At 36.9% G+C, this 19,378-nt stretch overlaps 2 protein-coding genes across 2 annotated transcripts; both read left to right on the top strand.

Moving 5' to 3' along the window:
• The first annotated feature begins 12,177 nt into the window (after window positions 1-12,177).
• Window positions 12,178-13,465, top strand: LOC131613399 (uncharacterized). Its single transcript, XM_058885073.1, has 4 exons — window positions 12,178-12,264; window positions 12,387-12,710; window positions 12,766-12,849; window positions 12,932-13,465. Exons 1-4 carry the CDS (start codon window positions 12,178-12,180, stop codon window positions 13,463-13,465), a joined length of 1,029 nt encoding a protein of 342 aa, XP_058741056.1.
• Window positions 13,466-14,984: 1,519 nt separating this feature from the next.
• LOC131613397 (uncharacterized) lies at window positions 14,985-17,975 on the top strand. The gene is made up of 4 exons (XM_058885072.1): window positions 14,985-15,576; window positions 15,836-16,108; window positions 16,225-16,401; window positions 17,800-17,975. Exons 1-4 carry the CDS (start codon window positions 14,985-14,987, stop codon window positions 17,973-17,975), a joined length of 1,218 nt encoding a protein of 405 aa, XP_058741055.1.
• The last annotated feature ends 1,403 nt before the right edge of the window (window positions 17,976-19,378 follow it).

Raw genomic sequence — 19,378 nt, 5'->3', positions numbered from 1 at the left:
TCAAGATCGAGGAAGTATCAAAGGCGAAGCTTACAAATCAAAATCGACATGGCAGTCACAACATTCAATATCCAAGGATCAAGTACTTCAAAAGGAGCATTCGAAAGAAAAAGGAGAAAAACGCCCGCTAAGTAAAAATGGAAAATTCCATGAAAACAAAAGAACGACTTAGGCAAAAATTAGGGCATCCCGATGGATCAAGCTCAAGGAGTTGGTTCATGCAAAAATAAGGGATAAATAAAACAAAGGCAAAATACAAAGTACAATCTTGTGACTGCTAAATCATCGAAGCTTCTCGTCTATGCTTGGATCTTTACAACTTTTTTTCCATCAATGCTTGAATCTCTACTAAGGCTTTTGCTCAACATTGGAACTGAAACAATTCTCTTGTAAACAAAGCACATTCATTGGATTAGGCGAATTTTTAGGATCTGGAGAACATCAAGGAGAAAGGGGTGGGTTAAATAAATTTTGAGCCTTATATCCATTGTTTCTTAAAACATGAATCAGGCCAAGTTACAACATTTAAAAGTCCTAATTGAGGCAAGGTTAACCATGAAAGCATGTTAAGCAGGATTGGTTATACTGACTCCTATGTTTGTTAAAACTATCTCTAACCAATGTGCTTCTTCAAGCATTCTTTCCAAAACCATCCAGTCCTAATTCATAACGGACTTCGATTTCAAAACTTGCATACGCATTCCATTGGAGCTACTTCTCAAAAGGTACAACACCATCTACGAGTATACACTTAGCATCGAGGAAATCTCGAAATGGGTTAGTCAAAGGTGATCATTTCTAATAAAGACCCTGGAGTTGGGGGAACCACATCTAGGGGGTTCTCCTAAACAGGGGCAAAATTTCAAGGGTTACAGGGGCATACAAGCAAACATCCTATTAACTAGGGGCATTCTTCCTAAGGTTCAATCGACTTGGGTGCACATCTCGAAGCAATAACAAACAGGGGCATGTCAGACATGGGAAGGATTCAAATTCAAAAGGATAGCACACTAAGGATAGCCCTCCATATCCTGGAGATCAAGGGCATAACCTTCAATATAAACGTCAAAGCATATGACAAGGTTATTTCCCGGGGCACTTCCTTCATAGCTTGAAGATCATAAGCACCTTTTTCCACTGAACACTGTGGCACGGGATATCAAATCCATAAGGTGTGGAGAACCGCAAAGGTTAAAGGTGTGGAGAACCACAAAGGTTAAAGCTGTGAAGAACCTCGAAAGGGTTAAAGGTGCAAATTGCAAAAGGTGAAAGACATGGAGAACCTCAAAAGGTTAAAGGTGTGGGGAACCTCCAAAGGTTAAAGGCGTGGAGTATTTCTAAAAAAAAAATCAAACTGGGGCAAGACGCACAACAAAAGGAAAAAGGCGTTCTCGCACTTTACAATGTCGAACAAATCTTTCTCCTAACTACGATCTTCTGAGCTCAAACAAAACAGGTATTGGGAAATCGCGCTAGCATCACACCCCATCCTAGCAAACAGACCTGCAACTCCAGCGAACTATATACGCTTTGGTTATTAATAACCTACCATTGGAGCATCACACAAACACATACAAATCATGCATTACATACATTGGTTGATACATTGCACCGTAACTTTTTCATGTGGTCTTCTTTAAATCTCACAGTCCTTTCTAGGAGCCTCCTCAAACAGTCTTATTCAAGACGAATGATCACCATTTCCAAGAACCTCTTTGGGTAGTGTTTTTCAAGACGTTATCTTTTCTAAAAACCTTTCCAGGTAGTCTTCTCTAAGACAATCATCGTCATTTTCTAAGTACCTTTTCAGGTGGTCCTCTCTAGGACATTCCTTTTCTAAATACCTTTTCAGGTAGTCTTCTTCAAGACATTCTTTTTTCTAAGTACCTTTTTAGGTAGTCTTCTTTAAGACATTCCTTTTTCTAAGTACCTCTTCAGGTAGTCTTCTTTAAGACATTCCTTTTTCTAAAGTTCCTTTTCAGGTAGTCTTTTTCAAGACGTTCCCTTTTCTGAGTACCTTTTGAGGTAGTCTTCTGCAAGACATTCTTCTTCTAAGCACCTTTTCAGGTAGTTTTCTTCGAGACATTCTTGTCCTAAGTACCTTTTCAGGTAGTCTCTTTCAAAAAAACAATTCGTCATCCCTCTCAGAAACCTCTCCAGGTAGTCTTCTTTAAGACATCTTTTAACCTTTTCAGGTAGTCGTCTTTAAAGACATTCTTCATCCCTTGCTAAGAACCTTTTCAGGTGATCTTTAAGACAAATTTCTATCTACTCTAAGAGCCTTTACAGGTGGTCTTCTCTAAGACAAATTGCTACCATTTCGTTAAATCATTTCAGATAGTCTTCTTTAAGACAAACATTCACATCCATTCAAAAGACCTTTTCAGGTAATCTTACAGAAGACATTACTTCGTTCCACTCATTACGTCAACCAAACATACTTATATGCATAAGCATACATAAACATTACAAAACCAACATAAGCATAGTCATGGTGTAGGTGCAAGCATGGATTAAACAAGTTCAATAGGCTTAAGGAGATAAAATCTCGGGGTTGCATCGGCATTAGCATACATACATACACATTAGCATTAGCATATACAAAAAGCCCAATTTCTATTGGCAATCCAAATCATTACAAAGTCCAGTTCTCATACTGGAAAACCATCAAATCCAATTCTCGTTTGGTAGTCAGTTCCCGTCTGACTATTACATCAAAATTCAAATCACGCTACAAAAGCCTAATCTCCAACCCTCGTGTTGTGATAGGTGTATTGTCCGAACCACGTGTCGTGAGTTTCCAACCCTCGTGTTGTGAAAGGTGTATTTTCTCCGACCCTCGAGTCGTGAGTCTCCAAACAGGTGAATCTCTTTCATGCAGGTATGCTTGCTAGAACTATAGCAAACGATTACTTTTATGCAGGTACGCTTGTCAGAACCATGGCAGGTAATTCCTTTGGTGCAGGTAAAATTTGTCCGAACCAGGGCAAATAACCCTGTTGGTGCAGGTAAATTTTGCGATGACCCTCGCAAATAACCCTGTTGGTGCAGGTAAATTTTGCGATAACCCTCGCAAATAACCCTGTTGGTACAGGTAAATTTTGCGATAACCCTCGCAAATAACCCTGTTGGCACAGGTAAATTTTGCGATAACCCTCGCAAATAACCCTGTTGGCACAGGTAAATTTTGCGATAACCCTCGCAAATAACCCTGTTGGTGCAGGTAAATTTTGCGATAACCCTCGCAAATAACCCTGTTGGCACAGGTAAATTTTGCGATAACCCTCGCAAATAACCCTGTTGGTACAGGTAAATTTTGCGATAACCCTCGCAAATAACCCTGTTGGTGCAGTCCTTTTCAGGAGCCTTTTCAGGCAGTCTTCTTTAAAGCGTATTCCATCCTTTCTAGGAGCTTTTTCAGGCACACAAGATTTTTAAACCGTTCTTCAATTGGGTTTATCACGTTAGTCCCTCGGCAGTGATATTTTCCAAAACTTCAACAAACAAACAAGGTTCTATCTTTTCAGATTACTTACTTTAACTAACATAACTAATAATCATGCATCATCCAACTAACATATCTCATTCATACATAATGCATATACATACATCGCTCTCATTTATTTTGAGAAGCTCACTGCATCATGCATCACATGCATCATACCATCGCATAAAATTCAGGTTGCCTCTTTAGGCTACGCTACAAAAAAATCAATCATCTGGTCCCTTCCAAAAGGCGTGTGCTTCACACTTAGAAGAATGGTATTCACCTTGGGTGGCATCTTTAAGCCCATCTCCCACGGAATTCTTTCCCGACAAAGGCAAATTTCAGGGCATTTCAGTGTCCAATCATCTTCTACCTTCAGATCACGATAGGCAGACGTGCTTATCTGACTCTTCAAGTTTAAGAAGATTGAACAGGGGCAGCTGTCATACCCCCAAATTTGCCCGGTCAACTCGTGTCTTTTAATTCATCAAGGATCAAAATTAAGAATCATGGGGTTTGACATTCCTATTGTCAAACCTGCGTTCTTATAAGATATTCTGAGTCAAAATGGGGGTTAAAATCAGAAAGTGTTTGAGCTCAGTCATCTAGCTCATCTATTCCGTCTTCTTGAGGTTTTTTTAGTCCTTTCTCACAAATTATTCACATGGTTTATTATTTATAATTAGTTTAATCATTTTATTATTATAACTAACTATTATTAATTAGTAGTGGTTTAATAATATTATTATTAAGATTATTATAATTATTTTTAACTATTATTGTTATACCATGGATTAATGGGGTAGTAATTTATTTGGGCTAAAAGAAAAAAAGATCAATTGGACAATGGGCCCATTAGGAAAAAACCTAATAACCAATATAAAAGAAAATATTTTTCTAACAAAGTGAGAGGGAGGACTAATAATCCTATTGTCTTTTCTGACCTGGGACGGTAAAATCGATTTCCTGCTGGGAGAATGTGGTTTTTTTGCCTTTTTTATGCTTGTTTTGGCTTCCTTCTTCCTCCACTTCATTAATATCATTGGATCTAGGATGTTGATAGGTTTGAAATGACCTAATCCATAATATTAGATGAATGATATTAATGATAGTGTGAGTTGATTATCTTTTGTGAATTTTATTCTTCTTCCTCCACTTCATTAATATCATTGGATCTAGGATGTTGATAGGTTTGAAAGGACCAAATCTATAATATTAGATGAATGATATTAATGATAATGTAAGTTAATTATCTTTTATGATTTTATTCTTCTTCTCCTTTTTTTCTTTTGATCGATGAAAGTCTTAACACCTTGAGAATTCTTATGGATTCTTGGTAAAGACTAGATCGTTACCTATTTTCTTTTCGTGAGGTATTGCTTTCGGAGAGTGATCTACATATCACTTCTCTCGCATGCATTAGCACATAAAGTTTTGACCGGCCTCGTTGTAGGGTGATTTCTACATAAATCACTTGGCGATCTGCTTAACATAGCGCAATATTTCGTGTCCCGAATAAAAAAGATCAAATATGGAAGAGAATTGTATGCGGTTGATTTAAGACTTATGGAAATTTATCGTGTAGTCGCTATGATTTTATCAAGCTTCTGATAAAGTTCCATTGAATTTAAATCCGAGAACATCCTTCACTCACCATCGATCTTTACGACTAACTTTGATAACATACTTGACAAGTTTCAAGATGGTTATCTTTAACATCTAACAATTGACTTTAATTTCCACAATTTATTATACCGCTCTTTATATTTCTTGCTTTATTGCTTTTATTTTATCATTTCAACATATTTACATTCTGCTATTTTCCCTTTGTCCATTTGGACATATGTTTATGTTTCCGCCATTTTCTCTTTGTCCACTTGGACCATACTTTACTTTTATGCTAAAACACTAATAAATAACAAAAATCTAAAAAACGTTTAAGGCTCTATTTCGGACTATTGGTTACTATCCCTAGCATTTTGGTGATTCGGACTTATAGACTTAGGACCTCTGGACCCTCATTCTGTTATTACTCTGTGATTGTTCTGTCTGTCTGGCATTGGATTGTTGTCTGTTTATGTGTGTAGGTATTTCCTTGAAAGCCCTTGATGGTTAATTCCAAGGCGTTGATGTAAGGATTTTACCCGAAAACAGCCATTACTCTGCCCGATTTCCGTCAGAATTTTAATGTCCTTAATGCAAAGTGGTGCTAAGATAATAAGTTCATCTGGATCCCCAAGTGATAATGTGTTGGTTTGGTATTGATAAGTCCAAAGGATGGGAAATCTACCTTGACTCATAATGTCAAGCGTTGGCTTCTTCTTCGGTTAGACCGTTTCTTTCCTTAGCTTTTATTTTACGCAATAGGATAGCCTCTTCATCTCCTCCCATTCTTAAATTTTCAAAATCTTCTCTCTTTTTACAAAACCTTCTTATGTTTGCGAACCTTTTCAAAACCTTTTCTCTTAAATATCTTTTGCCCTTAGTGGCCTATTTTCTTCAAAAGTTTAGACACTATTAATTGTCGAAACGAGTGGTTATACCCTACGATTTTGAAATTGATTGATATAATGAGATCTTTTCCGCGTGAGAGAGCTAGTGGCATACTCGTTGATTTTATCCGAGTTGGAGCCCTTCTTTCATTTGCGATGCAAAGAACTCATTTGTTCTCATGCTCAAGATCAATGGCTGAGTATTTCTCTCCGACGATAATAAAGTGTTTATTCATTTTTTTTTAAAACGTTTTTCCCTTTAAGCGGAACTACATTAGCTCTGACTTCTCCATTGCACCGAGGAGGTATGTAGGCACAAAGCTTAATGCTTTGCCGAGCTTATTTTAAAAATAAAACAAACCCGTTTTTTAGCACACACGACACAGATTTTCAAAAAGGTTCCTGTGGAGTACCACAGATATGAGGGGTGCTTTAAACCTTCCCCTCATATAATCAACACCCGAACCTGAGTTCTCTTTATTGTTTTAAAAACAAAACTTTGGGTTTTATGTTCTTTTCCCTTTTTCTTTGAAAAAATAAAGCGCGGTGGCGATTTCAAAGGAAATATTGATTCGAGTCAATCCCATGGCTTCGATATCAGATTTTCCCCGCTACACTATCGTAGTTTGGTAATTTGTAGTTTGATATTGTGGTTTTGAAAGGGTTTGTGAAGTATTTTAGGGTTTGGGCGTACAACCCTGATTTTAATTTGTACTATTAACCACAATAATCGATTGATTCAATTACCATAGTTAAAAGATTAATAGTTATATCATTACCAATTTTAATCGATTGATTCAATTATCACTAATAATGAATTATAGTATTTTTTAATAATTTTTATGAATTAATTTGTATCGTTACCCCTCGTAATCGATTGATTCGATTAAAAAGAACAACGCCTTGAAATGGGAAAAATAGAAAAAAAGTTAATCATCGCGACTAATAAAATAGTCGAAACCATTTAACCAAATAGCAATTAATTATATTTTAATTAAATAACATTTTAATTAAACTTATTATTGACCATAGCGATTAATTGATTTAATTGGAACGAACAACAAATTATGATTTTTAATATTAACATCATATTAATTTTATTTATAAAATAATTATTATTATATTAATAAAATTATTAAAAAGGAATTAATTAAAACAAATAATTTAATTAAAATAATTTTTAATTTATAGAGTTTTTAATTCAGTGTGGTTGGTTTAAAGGTACATGTTATGGGGATTAAATCTGGGTGCGTTGAATCTAGGTAAGTGGAAATTAGATGGTCAGATATGGAGGGTTTATGATGAACCCTATAGACATGCGCTCATGGGATCAAGGTCAGAATTCCAGAAAAAAATATATGTGAGAGCTGGGTATCGAACCCACACCCCCAGACTCAACCAACACAACTCTTGCCACCCCAACTATGATACGCACGTGTTAAGGACACGCTATCAACGTAATATATAAAAACACGAAAGAAAACCAATAAAACAGGCGCGAAATTCAAATCAACCCAGTAACGTGAAGACACGTCATCGTCTTCCCCATTGAAGCTGTAAAACCTGCAACGATTAGCTACAAAATTGCTACGATTTTCTGTGTAGCAATAAAACCCAAAAAATAGCGAATAGAACATAGAAGCACAAAAATATTTCGCGACACCCCCGTTCCACTCGTCTGAGTCATACTAATTCAACCACGCACTTGATTTATTCTAATTTTACCTCTAACTAAAAGCCCCAAATTGAAACCCTAAAAACTCAAAACGGCCTCTAATGGCAAAACACGATTAAGGCACGCAAGCTTAAAATAACCAATCCAGAAACGTTCATGGCATTGAAACAAACAAGAATATGCAATTAGATTTCAATAACGATGCATATATTGTCCAGATCGAAGGGATTTTCAGAATGACTTACCTTGACAACTATGAGATAATTCTGGGGGTGCTGAAGCAGAGTAACGATCCCAACACCTTCAGAAACCTTTGAGGAACCTTTTGCAATCCTTAATTCTCCTTGCAAATGCTTGATTCTCCAAAACCGAATCTCAAGTTTTTGGTGAGTTTTTGAGTTCTTGAGCTTGTGCCTCTGGTCCAGATTTTCAACCCTTATTCGTGTGGCCTATTCCCTCTACTTATAGAAGACTCATTTAAGTCAAAAGCAATCTTCAAAAAGCCCTTTGAATCCAATCTTGAGATTTTGAGAAAATTGATTTTATTTACTTTCTATTTTCATCCAATTTTGCATCAACTCTTTCCAATCAATTCTCCACGAAAATTATATAATAATCTGATATAAATGCTGATTGGAATTAGTTATTATGTGACCTATTTCCAATATTTGATTTCCTTTGATTTATACAATTTTAAATCATTATTTAAATGAATAAAATCATATAAAAATCAAATAAAAATGTCAAATTCGTGGCAAATCAGTTTGGATAACCCAAATGGCTTGTGGACCAAGTTTATGTCATAAAATATAGGCCCATTTGTAAAATAATCCAATTTGAACCTCCTTTATTTCACATCTTGTCCTCTAAAATTACCCAACTTTGACCAAGCATATCTCACTCAATTTTTAAGCTATGAGGGAGTTCTAGGACTTTATAGAAACCTCAAGAGGTCCTCTACAAGCCACTTTGGAACATATTTTTCATTTGGAGCTTTTATCTTGATCATATCCTCATTGACAAAAAACTGCTTTTGAAGGATGCTTGAAAAGGACCTGTAATCTTTTGCATTATACCTCTCAAATGAAGCATTTCTAGCCTTGGCTTGTGAGAGACAAAGTTGTAGAGAATCCAATTTCCTTCAGAATAGGCTTTGAGTGGGGAATTTTTGATGTTCCATGTGAAAGTTATGGTCAGTCAAAGTTGAGTTGACTTTTCCTAGAGAAACCCTAATTTGAACCTTTTTGTATTTGTTCATCTCTGAGTTTCTATTAATGGAATCATGATCAATCTTTGATCAAATGATGGATATAACCTTTCATACTTTATGTTGACCGAAATTGAGAGGTTTTGACTGTGCTTTGATTATGGTTGACTTTTAGGTCAAACCAGTTGACTGTGGATCATCTGGACCATTGAATGAGCAAACTTTGGAATTGAATCTTGACCTTTGTAATATAAGCACCTTAGAGCATAGTGAATCATGGGGACTTCATTGGGACTTCACATATCCCATTACCTTAGGAGGATACCCAACCCTAGTTTCAGAAGAACCTTGTGTAATTCCTTAATGAGACCCTTGAGCATTGAATCCATGTGAGTGAAATATGGAAGGCAAATTTTTGGGTTTGACAGCTGCCCCTATTTAATTACCTTGGATCGAATGGCGTGAGAATACGCAGGTCTCACGTTGTTCGGATCGAAGAGTTATTAAATAATGGAAGACCCCTAAATTTATCCCGTGCTTGAGTGTGAGAGAAAGAATCGTCCTACTAAAGCCTGAGTCTTACATAGCGAGGAATTGTAGTTAGTTGTATGATCAGCTTGCTACCATTGATAGCAAACTTTCGTAATTTGTGGACCCCACTTACTATAGTTCTAGTAAGTTTCCGTAGTTTGTGAACCCCCACTTACTATAGTTCTAGTAAGTTTACCTGCACCAATAGGATTACTTGTCATAGCTCTGACAAGCTCGCCTGCACCATTCGGATCATCTGTCCTGGTTCGGACAAATTTCACCTGCACCATTAGGATCCTTTATCCTTGTCCGGACAAATTCACCTGCACCAAGGGGATCATTTGCTATGCTTATAGCAAACTTACCTGCACCAATAGGATCATTTGCGAGGGTTATCGCAAACTTGCCTGCACCAATAAGATCATTTGCGAGGGTTATCGCAAACTTGCCTGCACCAATAAGATCATTTGCGAGGGTTATCGCAAACTTACCTGCAACAATAGTATTATTTGTCCTTGTTCGGACAAGTTTCACCTGCGTAGAAATTTGTTTTGCAAAAGCGTATGCATCTCGTGTATGCATTATGCGCGTGTATATGCCCCTATTGTTTGTATGATGTATATGTATGAATATTTACGTACGTAAATGTTACGTGTATGCAAATGAATAAGTATGATAACCCCAACACCCTATCTCCTCATCACCCATTGCTTTTTGTTTAACCCCTTTTGAAATGTCCGTGAATCCTAGTTCGGATTATTTTGAATGATCCGTTGATATCATCCTTTATGAAAGAATTGTGGTAGATCGGAACGATCGCAGCGTGGGGCGTATGTAGCCTTCCGGAGATTTCGTAGTTTTATACTATTGCTTTTGTATTGACAGTTTGTAAGTTTTTCATGTTAAATTCAAGTTAAAGCTTATGAAAGTAATTTCTCCTTTGCAAATGGTATTGAAATGAGAGAGAAGGCGTAGTATGTAAAAGAAAAGAGAAACTTTATTGATGTAGCCTTGAATTGGCAAATGTACAAAAATGCGAGAAAAGAAAATGACAAATAGAAATGATATTAATACTACCGTTACTTCTTTGTTATCGAGGGTCCCAGTAATCCTTCGACCTTAGAAGTGGGTAAGTGCACGAATCCCTATCCTTCGTAGTTCGTCTTTGGTTTACAGCCGGTAATCTTGCCTTTGCTAGGCGTAATACTTTTTGACCGCATCAGAGTTGATTGGGTGCGGTAGCTCGTCCCCATCCATTGTAGTGAGAACTAATGCTCCTCCTGAGAACACCGTTTTTACAATATATGGACCTTCGTAGTTAGGTGTCCATTTTCCACGGGCGTCAAGTCGAGGTAATAGTATTTTCTTGAGAAAAATATCACCTTCTTTGTAAGTTCGAGGACGGACCTTTTTATCGAACGCCTTTTTCATCCTTTTCTGATAGAGTTGCCCGTGACACAAAGCCGTCAGTCGCTTTTCTTCAACGAGATTAAGCTGATCAAAACGAGTTTTTACCCATTCGGATTCTTCTAAATTTGTGTCGGCTAGGACTCTTAATGAAGGAATCTCCACTTCGATAGGGAGGACTGCTTCCATACCATAAACCAGGGAGAATGGTGTTGCTCCTGTGGATGTACGCACCGAGGTTCTGTAACCGTGTAGGGCGAAGGGAAGAATTTCGTGCCAATCCTTGTATGTTTTCACCATCTTTTGTATTATCTTTTTGATATTTTTATTTGCAGCTTCGACAACTCCGTTCATTTTAGGCCTGTATGGTGAAGAATTGTGGTGTTCAATCTTGAACTCCTCGCACAGCTCCCTCATCATGTTGTTGTTCAGGTTCATCCCGTTGTCGGTGATAATCCTGTTTGGAACCCCATACCGACATATGATGTTATGCTTGATGAACCGAGTGACTACTTGTCTCGTCACGTTGGTGAAGGAAGCAGCTTCAACCCATTTGGTGAAATAATCTATGGCAACCAATATGAATCTGTGTCCGTTGGAAGCTTTCGGTTCGATCATCCCTATCATATCAATCCTCCACATTGCAAACGGCCACGGTGAACTCAAACCGTTCAACGGATTTGGCGGTACATGTACTTTGTTACGTAGCCAGATTTACGCTCTGATACGTAGCACTCGGGGGGATGAATGCATGTTTTCTTTATTGTTGGTTTTATTTCTGTTGCTGAATTTTAATTTTAATTTTGTTAAATACTTTGTTGCTTTGAAGTTGTTTATGTTAGACAAAGATGTTACGCTTTTGATTTGAAGTTTATGAATCTGCTGCGTGGTAATTTAAAAGTTATTTTATTTTGAAGATATAAAGTTTTTGTTATTTGTCCATCCAAGTTTTAATGTGTTATGTATCTGTATTAAAGTTGAATTTTGTTAAATACTTTGTTGCTTTGAAGTCGTTCATGTTAGACAAAGATGTTACGCTTTTGAGTTGAAGTTTAGGAATCTGCTGCGTGGTAATTTAAAAGTTATTTTATTTTGAAGACATAAAGTTTTTGTTATTTGTCCATCCAAGTTTTAATGTGTTTTGTATCTGTATTACATGCGATTATATGTTGACGTTTTAAGTTGAAAAAAAGGTGGCATCCTAATTGTGTTGTGACTCGGATTTTAATACTATCCGCCGGGTAGAAATGGGGTGTTACATTAGTGGTATCAAAGAAGGTCGGTTCGTCTGACCAATTCGTCGAGTTGTAGTGTTGTTTAACAATCGAGTATTGTTACTTAGTTGATAATTGTTGTTTATGTGTAGTGATAAGTTGAAATGGCTGGAAGGAATGATGCTGCAATTGCTACTGCTTTAGAGGCTATGGCTCATGCTATGGATACGCTGACGAGAATGCTAGATCTCGTAGTTTGGTGACTTTCCAGAGGGAGAATATGCCTACCTTAAAGGGTTCATGCTATGGAGTGTTGACTTGGTTGAAGGAGATTGAGAGAATCTTCTGTGTGATGGATTGCACTCCAGTGTAGAAGTTTCGATACGGTACTCATATGCTAGCAATCGAGGTTGATGACTGGTGGCTAGAGACTCGTCAAAGATTGGAAAATGCAGGTAAAGAGATCACTTGGGTCGTGTTCCATAGGGAGTTCATGAGGAAATATTATCCTGAAGATGTTCAGGGAAAGAAGGAAATTGAGTTTCTCGAACTGAAGCAGGGAAAAAAGTCGGTTACTGAGTATGTTGTGGAGTCTGTTGAGCTGGCCAAGTTTTATCCGCACTATAGCGAGGCGACTACTGAATTTTCAAAGTACATCAAGTTTAAGAATGGGTTGCGCTCAGAGATCAAGAAAACAGTTGGATACCAGAAGATCCGTGTCTTTGCTAATTTGGTTAATAGTATCTGGAAAGCCTTATGATGCTCCTGCTGGGAAAGGTAAACTTAAAGTTGCTGATGGTAAGAGAGCTAGTAGGGGATATGCTCGTGCTGACGTGGTTTGTTTCAGATGTGGGAAACATGGGCATAAGAGTACGGTGTGTACTGGTAAGGTGAAAAGGTGTTTTTTGTTGTGGTAAGACCGGGCATGCAATATCCGAGTGCAAGCATAAGAAGATGGTTTGTTTCAACTATAGTGAAGAGGGACACATTGGTAGTCAGTATCACAAATCAAAGCAGGCACAAGCTGGTGGAAAGGTGTTCGCTTTGGCTGGGACTCAGAAAGCTAATGAAGACAGAATTATCAGAGGTACGTGTTTCAGTAATAGTACTCCTTTAATCACTATTATTGATATTGGTGCTACTCATTGCTTTACTAGTGCTGATTGTGTTGAAATATTGGGTCTTATGTTGTCTTCTATGAATAGAGAGAAGGTCGTCGATACTCCGGCTAAGGGATCGGTGACTACTTTTCTCGTGTGTTTAAAGTGTCCTTTGTCGATCTTTGACAGAGACTTTGTTGTTGATTTAGTTTGTTTGCCATTAAGTGGGTTGGATGTGATCTTAGGTACGAACTGGTTAGAGTATAACCATGTTCATATTAATTGTTATGATAAGTCGGTGAGGTTTTCCACTCCTAAAGAGGAGGGAGTTGATTTGTTATCTGCTAAATAGTTGCGACTATTAATGAAAGAGGAAGTTCAGGTGTTCTCGTTGATGGCGTCGTTATCTATGGAGAATCAAGCTATAATTAATAAGTTGCAGGTGGTGCATGAATTTCCTGAAGTTTTCCCTAATGATATTCTTGATGTACCGCCAGAAAGAGAAGTTGAATTTACCATTGATCTTGTACCTGGTACCAGACCTGTGTTTAAGGCACCATACAGGATGTCTACATCTAAATTGTCACAATTGAAGAAGCAACTGGACGATTTACTTGAAAAGAAGTTTGTAAGGCCATGTGTATCGCCGTGAGGAGCTCTAGTGTTGCTAGAAAAGAAGAAGGATGAAGCATGAGGCTTTGCATTGATTGTAGACAATTAAATAAAGTGACAATTAAGAACAAGTATCCACTTTCTAGAACAGATGATTTGATGGACCAATTGGTGGGTGCTCGTATGTTAAGTAAGATTGATTTGAGATCTGGTTATCATCAGATTAAAGTGAAAGATGAAGATATCCAGAAAACGGCTTTCATAATGCGATATGAACATTATGAGTATTCGGTGATTCCTTTCGGTGTTACTAATGCGCCGGGAGTATTCATGGAATACATGAACCGTATCTTTCATGATTATTTGGATCGGTTTGTAGTGGTGTTTATTGATGACATCTTGATTTACTCAAAATCAGTAGAAGAGCATGCTGAACATTTGAGACCAGTATTGCAGGTTTTGAAAGAGAAGAAGTTGTATGCAAAGCTGTCCAAATGTGAATTTTCGCTAAAGGAGGTGAATTTTCTTGGTCATGTTATTTCAGGTAGTGGCATTGCTATAGATCCATCTAAAGTAGATGCCTTGATGCAATGGGAAACTCCAAAGTCAGCGACCAAAATTAGAAACTTCTTGGGATTAGCTGGTTATTATAGAAGGTTTATCGAAGGTTTTTCTAAGTTGGCACTTCCGTTGACTAAGTTGACTTTTAAGGGTAAGCTTTTGTGTGGGACATTCAATGTGAAAAACGTTTTACCAAATTAAAGAAAAGGTTGACGAAGACTCCGGTTTTGACATTGCCGAATTCGGGAGAATCTTTTGCTGTGTATTATGATGCTTCTAAAATGGGTTTAGGAAGTGTGCTTATGCAGAATGATAAGCTAGTTGTTTACGTGTTAAGGCAGTTGAGAACTCATGAAAAGAACTATTCTACGCATGATTTAGAGCTTGCTGCAGTTGTTTTTGTGCTGAACAATTGGAGACATTATCTTTATGGTTCTATATTTGAAGTATTTAGTGACCATAAGAGTTTAAAGTATTTATTTGATCAGAAGGAATTGAATACGAGACAACGAAGATGGTTGGAGTTACTAAAAGATTATGATTTTGGTTTGAATTATCATCTAGGTAAAGCTAGTGTTATGGCTGATGCTTTAAGCTGAAAGACTTTGCATATGTCGGCGATGATGATTAAGGAATTGGAGTTAATTGAACAATTCAGAGATATGAGTTTGGTTTGCGAAGTGACACTGTAGAGTGTAATGTTGGGTATGTTGAAGATTAACAACGATTTTCTGGATAGTATCAGAGAAGCTCAGAAGTTAGATGTGAAATTGGTAAATTCGATGGTTGGAATCGATCAGTCCGAGAATAATGATTTCAGGTTAGATGCGCAAGGCATGCTGAGATTCCACAATCGAATTTGTATTCCTGATGATCCAGAGATTAAGAGAATGATTCTTGAGGAAAGTCATAGAAGCAATTTGAGTATTTATCCAGGAGCGACAAAAATGTATCAAGATTTAAAGAATTTGTCTAGGTGGCCTGGGATGAAGCGTGATGTAGTGCAGTTTGTGTATGCATGTTTAACTTGTCAGAAATCGAAGGTTATACATCAGAAGCGTGTAGGGTTAATGAAACCGTTAGAAGTTCCAGAATGGAAATGGGATAGCATTTCAATGGACTTTGAGATAGGATTACCTAATACTTCAAGAGGACATGATACAATTTGGGTGATTGTTGATAGGCTCACAAAGTCGGCTCATTTTATTCCTATTAACATCAGTTTTCGAGTATCAAAGTTGGCAGAGATTTATACTAGTGCGATTTTTAAGCTGCATGATGTTCCTTTGTGTATTGAGTCGGATAGAGATCTGAGGTTTACTTCTGATTTTTGGAAGAGTTTGGAAGAGGCGTTGAATTCTAAGTTAAGTTTGAGTTCGACGTATCACCCTCAGACGGATGGTCAGAGAGAGGACTATTCAGTCGTTGGAGGCTTTATTGAGAGCATGTGTTCTTGAGAAGGGAGGTTTGTGGGATACTTACCTTCCATTGATAGAGTTATCTTATAATAACAGTTACCATTCTAGTATTGGAATGGCACCTTTTGAAGCGTTGTATGGTCGAAGATGTAGAACTACTTTATGTTGGCATGAATCTGGAGAAAGTGTAGTACTTGGACCGGAGATTGTTCGAGAGACTACTGAGAAGGTGAAGTTAATTCGAGAAAAGATGAAAACTTCTCAAAGTAGACAAAAGAGCTATTATGACAAGCGAAGGAAATATTTAGAATTTCAAGCAGGTGACCATATGTTTTTGAGAGTCACACCTGTGATCGTTGTTGGGAGAGCATTGGAGTTTAAGAAGCTCACTCCTCGTTTTATTGGTTCGTATTAGATTTCAGACAGAGTTGGAAACATTGCTTATAGAGTGGAGTTGCCCCTAATCTTTCGAATTTACATGATGTGTTTCATGTGTCACAATTACGGAAGTACATTTCAGCTCCGTCTCATGTGATTCATATGGATGATTTACAAGTACGAGATAATCTTACGGTGGAGACGATGCCTGTACGGATCGCGGATCATGAAATGAAGACTCTAAGAGGCAAGGATGTTGCGTTGGTGAAAGTAGTCTGGTCAGGAGCTGCCGGAGAAAGCATGACGTGGGAGTATGAAAGTAAGATGCGAGAATCTTATCACGAGTTGTTTTACTGAGTGGGAGAGAGTTGTAACACCCTTAATTTAATTAATTGTTTAATTAAATCATTTTCGAATTTATTTATTGATAAGTAGTTATACGTTGCGTTGTGTTGCTAAGTTGGTTATATAGTTAATTAGTCGGTCGGTTACTAATAGTATTATTTAGTATTATTAATATTAGAAATAATATTAATATAAATATTATTATAGGAGATTAATTGTGTTAGGCTTATTTTATGTTTATGTGTAGCAAAGTGGGAGTGTGAATGTTAGGCCCAATAAAAGAAATAGAATATTATATAGTTAATTAGAATAAAAGGAAATTATGTTAACTGTGGAATTAGTCTTAGAAAGAGAGAACGTAGAAGTTGTTGTGAAGAGGGAAAAGTGGGAAAGGAGGCACAAGCTAGGCTTTCAATCGGAGAGTTAGAGCAACCTTCAATCCAAGGTAAGGGTGGGGTTATAACTCTATAATAGTGTATATGATGGATAGTATGTGTGATTGAGTTTGTAAAATTGCTTCTGTTTGTGTTTTATTGATGTGGTTGATCCTGAAAATTAGTTATTATTGATGAATTCGTTGTTGAAAGATTGTTCCATGTTGATGTTAGTGTAGTTGTTCTGTTATCGTAATTAATTGTAGTGCTAGGCGGAGATGAGAATCGGATGAAAAACTGGGTAATTGATGAAGTGTGTGTAGCTTGAAATAAAACAAAAAAAGGAGCAACCGCTCCCTTTGTGTGGTAGAAGAAAGGGGCGCTCACCCCATGAAAGAGAAGAGGAGGGGAGCGACTTCTCCCTAAACCATGTGAAAGAAGGGGCGCCCATCCCCTTAGGAAAAGAGTAAAGGGAGCGCTGGCTCCTAGTGCTGGGGTGGGGGCCACCATTTTTGTAGTGCTTTTATTTATTTAATTAATCTTGTAGCATGTAGCTTAGTGTATATCCTAAATAAACTCTAATTGTACTTAGTAATTGTACTATTTAGTAATGAAAATCTTGGTGATTAGGTAATTGAAAACAAAACTGATTAGCTGATTAAATTTAGCAACAGTAACAGAGGATTAACCATAGCAAAAGATCAGTGACCGTATGTATCTCTAGGAAGCAAACTAGCAGAAATATAATAGCAGGAATATTCTTGCATTTCTAACAGCAGGTTTAGAAAATTAAATTTTAATAGTAGTGTAAGTAGTAGATTTAATTAATTTAACAGAGACAAAATAACATGCATTAGTACAAAAGAGAAATAATAGGACTTTTAGCCGATAATTGTTTGGCCGTATAGTTGATTTGTCCGAATAGTTATGGAACTTTTGTAGAATATTTTGGTTGATTCATTGTGTTGTGGTCTTTGTTGAAAAATGTGAAATTGCAGGTGGTGTTGCTCTTTATCGAATTGCTTTTATTTATGGGCAAAGTTGTAGGCTTATGGCCAATGTTGGTTTGTTGTTGTGTTGCTATGGAAATTTTGTTGTTGCTATTCTTACATTCATTATGTGTCGCATACATAGCATATCAAGTTGGGAGCCGATTCTTGGTAAGTTGGATTGAATTGGAAAATATTAAGTTGAAGGCTTATGCCTTGATGACGCCTCTATTAATTGGCGGATTCTAAGTTGGAAGTTTTGCTCCATTGGAACCACATGCATGTGCATAGTAACGACTCGCATCCGGTGTTGCATAATTAAGTTATTGTTGTGTGGTTGAATTGTGATGATTTATGTTGCCTGAAAGTTGTGAAGTGGTAATTTTATATAATCTAAACTAATATATACTTTACCATACACTCAATTATATGGTTCGATATCTCGCCCCTTCTATTTGAATGTTGCCCCTATGTTGGTAACGTGCAGGTAATCCAGAGTGAAGGTTGCTTACCTTCATTAGTTCGAGTCAGGTGTCTTCGCTCTAATACGTAGCACTCGGGGGGATTAATGCATGTTTTCTTTATTGTTGGTTTTATTTCCGTTGCTGAATTTTAAGTTGAATTTTGTTAAATACTTTGTTGCTTTGAAGTTGTTTATGTTAAACAAAGATATTACACTTTTGAGTTGAAGTTTATGAATCTGTTGCATGGTATTTTAAAAGTTGTTTTAATTTGAAGACATAAAGTTGTTCTTATTTATTCATCCAAGTTTTAATATGTTATGTATCTGTATTACATGCGATTATATGTTGATGTTTTAAGTCAACAAAAATGTGGCATCCTAAGTGTGTTGTGACTCTGATTTTAATATTCTCCGCCGGATAGAAATGGGGTGTTACACTGAGCGTGCCAATTTATTTACAGTGATTTTTGGTAAAACAACCGCTAGTATTCCAAATTGAATATTTTGGTAACTTACAGGATCGACTAGATTGATCCTAGTACATATTGTCATACCCCAAAATTTTCCCATCACATTTTTACTTTCAAGCTCATACAAGTATCAAAAGCTCAAGACTTGACTGAATGCACACTCCCCTAATCAAAGGGTCCTCAAATTAGAGTTTTGGATTTGCTAAGGAGAAAGGATGTATCAAGGCCTCAAGTAAGCTTCATATGATATCTAAGGATTCAAATCATCTCCATGACAAGTTTCAAGCCTCAGTTTACAAAGATTGCTCAGTCAAATGCTCAAATGGTCAACAATCGATCAATTTGACCTAAAAGTCAACTATGGTTAAATCACAGTCAAAACTCCTGATTTTTGGTCAACGTCAACATTTTAAAGTAAAATTAATCATTTGATCAAGGGTTGATCATTATTCATAAAGGAAAGCTCAGAAATCAACAAAAGTCCAAGTTACTAAATTAGGTTTCTAAGCAAAAGTCAACTGAAATTTGAGTGGCCATAAGTCTCTCATGCTTTATCATAAATTCCTCAACCAAAGATCATTCTCAAGGAAATTCAATTCTCTACAACTTTGATGTTGGGCCCAAGGTCAAGAAATGCTTCCGCCTAGGAGATATA

This window comes from Vicia villosa, linkage group LG6 (genome assembly GCF_029867415.1).
Source record: "Vicia villosa cultivar HV-30 ecotype Madison, WI linkage group LG6, Vvil1.0, whole genome shotgun sequence".
Taxonomy (NCBI): Eukaryota; Viridiplantae; Streptophyta; class Magnoliopsida; order Fabales; family Fabaceae; genus Vicia; species Vicia villosa.
Note: the sequence above shows the minus strand (reverse complement) of the source record. Positions and strands in the feature narration are given on the sequence as shown.